The 4,551-nt window shown below is 40.8% G+C and overlaps 2 protein-coding genes across 3 annotated transcripts; both read right to left on the reverse strand.

The window, feature by feature from the left end:
• Nucleotides 1–229: 229 nt before the first annotated feature.
• Nucleotides 230–2,746, reverse strand: LOC108613366 (glycerophosphodiester phosphodiesterase 1). 2 transcript variants are annotated; one of them, XM_018006779.2, is made up of 6 exons: nt 2,516–2,746; nt 2,119–2,437; nt 1,838–2,010; nt 1,569–1,773; nt 1,235–1,410; nt 230–988 (listed from the first exon to the last, which is right to left on the reverse strand). In XM_018006779.2, exons 2-6 carry the CDS (start codon nt 2,422–2,424, stop codon nt 835–837), a joined length of 1,014 nt encoding a protein of 337 aa, XP_017862268.1. In that variant the 5' UTR covers nt 2,425–2,437; nt 2,516–2,746; the 3' UTR covers nt 230–834. The 2 variants fall into 2 exon arrangements, with proteins under 2 accessions (XP_017862268.1, XP_017862259.1); XM_018006770.2 differs by having other exon boundaries at nt 2,119–2,746.
• Nucleotides 2,747–2,865: 119 nt separating this feature from the next.
• Nucleotides 2,866–4,512, reverse strand: LOC108613410 (trypsin-4). The gene is made up of 6 exons (XM_018006851.2): nt 4,369–4,512; nt 4,162–4,278; nt 3,375–4,107; nt 3,212–3,252; nt 3,076–3,147; nt 2,866–3,011 (listed from the first exon to the last, which is right to left on the reverse strand). The coding sequence occupies exons 3-6, from the start codon at nt 3,968–3,970 to the stop codon at nt 2,932–2,934; spliced, it is 789 nt and encodes a 262-aa protein (XP_017862340.1). The 5' UTR covers nt 3,971–4,107; nt 4,162–4,278; nt 4,369–4,512; the 3' UTR covers nt 2,866–2,931.
• Nucleotides 4,513–4,551: the final 39 nt, after the last annotated feature.

Here is a 4,551-nt window from a genome sequence, read left to right on the forward strand (position 1 = left end):
GAGTTTATTTGATTTTTAAAAGTATTCTTCACGCAAATACATAATAGATCCATTATATCATTATAAAATAGTTTTGCTTTTTGGTATAATCGTATAACTAATTCGTTCAGACATCAAAGTTACTTTTTTCTTGTATCAATTATATTGTGTGTCTCCAATACAACAGGCATAGCTATAATTCTTTTTGTTTGGGCTCTAAATAACAAGGGACTACAAAATATTAGTATAATTGAGTATAAAAGCTGCCCATAGAGGGTTATACATTTATTGTATAGTTAGTGCATAAATCGTATAAATAAATCCTATGCTTGAGAACATTTTGTGGCAGAGTTTTTTGTTTTTACAAATGTTGATAAAATGTATGCCAGTTGGGAAAGCATGGGAAATGCAGGTATAATAGAGTATAAAATGATATAAAAATATATATATAACAAGAAATAGAGATAAATAAATATTACATATAATAAAAATAATAAATAATAATAAAGGACGTGTGGAAATCTTATCGCAAATAGCATCTACGAACAGTACGTAGTACGAACGAACTTAGCGTAAAATAAATGTATGTACTATATAAAAAACATAGAGTATAAAATATAGCTTCAATTTCACTGAATAATACTTTAAAACATGTTCAAGCATAAAACAATAAAACAAAAAAAAAATCAACTTCAGTTTGTGGATCGGCGCAATACAAATTAAGCAGTTAATTTACAAACAAACTGTGCATAGACTCTCTAAAAATAAACATAAATGCAAATGATTTGTGTGTGCTTTGTGCGCGCATGTTTTTTGCTCTCAACTTCGAATTTTGTTTGCGTCGTTCGGTATTTTTTAGGCCTTCATCAAGAGATGCGGCTCGGAGCGCAGAGAGTCCGTGAGGTATTGTGTTTTCATTGTCTTCTGGAAATAGCGCTTCTCGTTCGGCGAATTCACCATATAAACAATTGGACGTACGCCCACATTGCGCCACAGATCGCCTATGTGCCTGCAATAGATTTAAAATTTATATAAGTGAATTGAATTCAATTTTAAGATTGCTCTAGTAACGGTTAACATTTGTCACTGATCAATGAATGCTGCAGGGCTGCCACTTAGTAGCAAATACAATTGGCAGCTAAGGATGAACTTTGTTAAACTATCGCAGCGCAGTATTTGAGGCGTTGCCAAATTATTAAATTAACGGTTCACTGAACAATGACAAATTTAATTAGTTGTGGTTTGAATAACTTACAAATTGAACTCTTCCTTGCTGAGAAATACAACACTAATGCCAATTACAGGCGCAATTATGTTTCTCAAAATTGCTCCATAAATTGAGGTAATAAGCGTTGACGATTTGAGTATGGACAGCGATAAATAGCTCTCGTGCCACAGGCCGCAAATGATTTCAGGCCTCAATTTACGCAGCTGCAAAATGTAAAATGTTATTCATTATTTTATTTTAAAATAATTTTTATTACATTTAAAAATAATAAAATAAAAAAGAACGCTCTGTTAAGCCAAACTTTTGCTTTTCCATAAGCGTTCGATATAACGAGTATTCTCTGTGTTTATCTGTTCCTCACCTGGTAAATGGCCAAGGGCGACCGACTAATCACAACGGTTCGTTGCGTAAACGTCTCATTCGCTGCCATAAACTTCTGCAGCTGATCAATCATCAGTGCGCTGGTGTCCTGCAAATGGAGAAACAAAGTGGGCGGCATGTTCTGCTCCTCCAGAAAGTCCGCTAATTGCCTCAACGTGGACACCGACTCCCGATCATACTGCGAGCTGAAATGAGTGCAAATGAGAGTTTTAACATAGCTGAAACTATAGTTATTCTTTAATATCTTACCCCATTGGATGCTGCTCCGTTATGCTCAGCTGTTGCAGTTCATGGAGTGTGTGATGCGAGAGGTTGCCCGTGAGGCCGGCTCGCTCCAAGGTCAGGCGATTGGCAATAACTATTTCGCCGCAGGCCGTAATGCCGGCATCCAGCAGGACATTTCGGTAGCCACGTGCCAGACACTGCGGAGGCAAATGGGGTTGGTTACTATTGATTTTTGATTGCCGAACAACCACCGTCTGCTATCTGCTACTGCCGCCGATGACGTCACAACACACTCACTCACTCACCTTTTTGACAGCTGCCTGCGAATTCTCGGGCGCATCGTAGCCGGCGCCTCGATTCGCGATGGGCCAGTAATTGGGCCAATCGTCCGGTGTATTCAGCAGACTAAGCAAACGCTTCTCATTGGGGCTGCGCTGCAGCTTGACGAACTTTGATGCCACACAAATGGCCACCAGGGTCAGGGTGCACCAGGGAATGGCCAAATTGCAGAAGAACCACAGCACATTGAAGCAGAAGAAGACCAGACTAATTGTGCAGCAAAATAGTTTGTAGATCATTTTCAGGCACAGCCAGCACCAGCGCCACCACATTCACCACAAGATGCTGAACGCACAAATTGTTGTTGTTTTGGTTTATTTATAAACGTTTTTTTTTTTTAGTTTTTTGTTAGTTTGCATTTACCCCAATAAGAAATGCGCGCCGCCAACCAACGTCCCACTTGCCACTCCCACTCTGCTACTTGTCGTTTGGCCACTCGTAATCGTTCCAGAGCCTTTTGTATTTTGTCTCCTCGACTCGTTGGTTTTAAACCCGTTTCTAATCGCAATTATTGTATTTAATTAAGTCTAAATTAATTTGTCGGTTAATCACAAGCGCAGTGATACGATGTGTGCACGAATTTTCCAATAAGAAGTGGCCTTAGTGATGTGCGCGAAGTTAGCAAGCGCATCACGCAACTATCGATTGCAGCGATAAAGCAGCGCGCGCACTTTAAAAGTGAGTACTTATGCTACATTGAGAAAATCGTTGAATTTGTAAGCAATTTGATAAATCTGAACTATTAATTTATTTAATTAGCAGTCAAAATACATTTCAATTTACAATTTGGTTAGCATTCGCACCCAGCCTCTGATCGAGGGATGTGACAGCCGTGTATAAACTCCCGGATAAAACGGATCTAAATTCGAAATGGTGAATATTACGTGATATAGTAATACATATACAGTAATTTAAACACTCACCCGCGCAGCCGACACCCCAAGACACAATGCCGATGAGCTTGCCTTGAGCTGTAAGTGGACCACCGCTGTCGCCTATTCCGAAACAAATTCGGAAATGTTATCAGACAATTATTTAAGCAAAAATTTAATTACTCACCCTGACATGCATCCGTGTTACGTGCCGAGGCGCAGAACATGCTGCCGAAACAAGAAACACAATACGTTATTAATTGGATATTGGCTGAATCAGATCTCTCTCCCTCTCTGTCTCACTAGAGAGCACTCTCTCTCACTCTCTCTCTCTCTCTCGCTTTACTTACGCATCAGTTACTCCGCCGTGATATCTCAAATCGTTATGACATCTTTCCTGATTAACCGTCCGCACTGTAGTGTACTTCAGCGTAGAGGACAGAACCGATTCCGTGCTGCTCATGTAACCCCAGCCGGAAACAACGGCCAGCTGATTCTCCTCGATCACGGCCCCAGCCTCGGGCAGGGCGATGGGCGAGACATTGGGATTTTGAGTTAAGGCGCCCGGCTGTGTACGCAGCAGCGCCACATCGAAGTTCATGTCCTTGGCATCGTACGAAGGATGCTTATAGATCGTTCGCACACTCATCACGCTGCCGCCACTGGAGCGCTTCACGCTGCCCAGGCGCAAGGTGAACTCCTGCGGCTGCTTCTCGTGGCCATCGACGCAATGGGCGGCGGTGATGGCCCAGCTGCCGTCCAAGACAGAGGCGCCACAGATGTGAACGGTGAGGCGCCGTAGCGATAGCTGATAAGGAAACTCGCCCTCATTTGCCTCCCTTCCATTCACAATGCGTCCATCGGGGCGACGAGGCGGCACTGAGGCCTCACAGATCTTCCAAGAGATCGCAAATATTAGGGTTAGAAGTGGAGCTAGGTTCCGCATGGCTTTGCTGACTCAACGAAACTGAATTGCCAGCTGTTTGCCAGGCAGCAAAAAATACGTTGATCAAACCATTGCGGGGAGTTGCACTTTATCAATACTCTCTGTTATCTCAGCTCTTGTACTTTGCTTCAGCTAGACTATAATTAACAATTGTCAATAGGTCTTGTCTTGTTTAGGTTTTATTGTCTTACTCTGTCTTTTTGTCTGTTGTTTTGTGATTATTATTGGTGTTTGGTAACAACGGCAATGAACTTCCTTCGTAGTTATTCCAAAAATTTCCCCCGCATTGGAAAATAACAATTGAATTACTAAGAAATGAATTTAATTGAAAATTAAAATCTTTGTCATACATTTTTTCTTCTAAGTACCATGAAATTTTCTAATATAACTATACCGACCTTTTCAAATTATTAATTTATTTTCATATTATCAATAATCACTACAAATTTTAAGCTTAACCGTCAACATATTCGATTGCTTTCAGTTCAGCTGTTTCAAAGCATCGATACTACTGCGGAATATCGATTGTTTTCATATCTCTGACAAATTTGTTGCTCCTTTTGAAGATATCATGCTGCGGT

This window comes from Drosophila arizonae, chromosome 2, assembly GCF_054131065.1.
Source record: "Drosophila arizonae isolate 15081-1271.41 chromosome 2, UAZ_ARI_1.0, whole genome shotgun sequence".
Lineage (NCBI taxonomy): Eukaryota > Metazoa > Arthropoda > Insecta > Diptera > Drosophilidae > Drosophila > Drosophila arizonae.

What these genes read in the sequence shown, in the direction of transcription:
- LOC108613410 (XM_018006851.2), bottom strand. Translation starts at nt 3,970, where the DNA reads ATGCGGAACCTAGCTCCACTTCTAACCCTAATATTTGCGATCTCTTGG. An exon ending in CACGGCGGAGTAACTGATGC is followed by an intron (nt 3,253 to 3,374) that starts GTAAGTAAAGCG and finishes TTGTTTCGGCAG; the next exon opens with CATGTTCTGCGCCTCGGCAC. An exon ending in TTGGGGTGTCGGCTGCGCGG is followed by an intron (nt 3,012 to 3,075) that starts GTGAGTGTTTAA and finishes TTTCGAATTTAG; the next exon opens with ATCCGTTTTATCCGGGAGTT.
- LOC108613366 (XM_018006779.2), bottom strand. Translation starts at nt 2,424, where the DNA reads ATGTGGTGGCGCTGGTGCTGGCTGTGCCTGAAAATGATCTACAAACTA. An exon ending in CGCAGGCAGCTGTCAAAAAG is followed by an intron (nt 2,011 to 2,118) that starts GTGAGTGAGTGA and finishes TTGCCTCCGCAG; the next exon opens with TGTCTGGCACGTGGCTACCG. An exon ending in ACGGAGCAGCATCCAATGGG is followed by an intron (nt 1,774 to 1,837) that starts GTAAGATATTAA and finishes CACTCATTTCAG; the next exon opens with CTCGCAGTATGATCGGGAGT.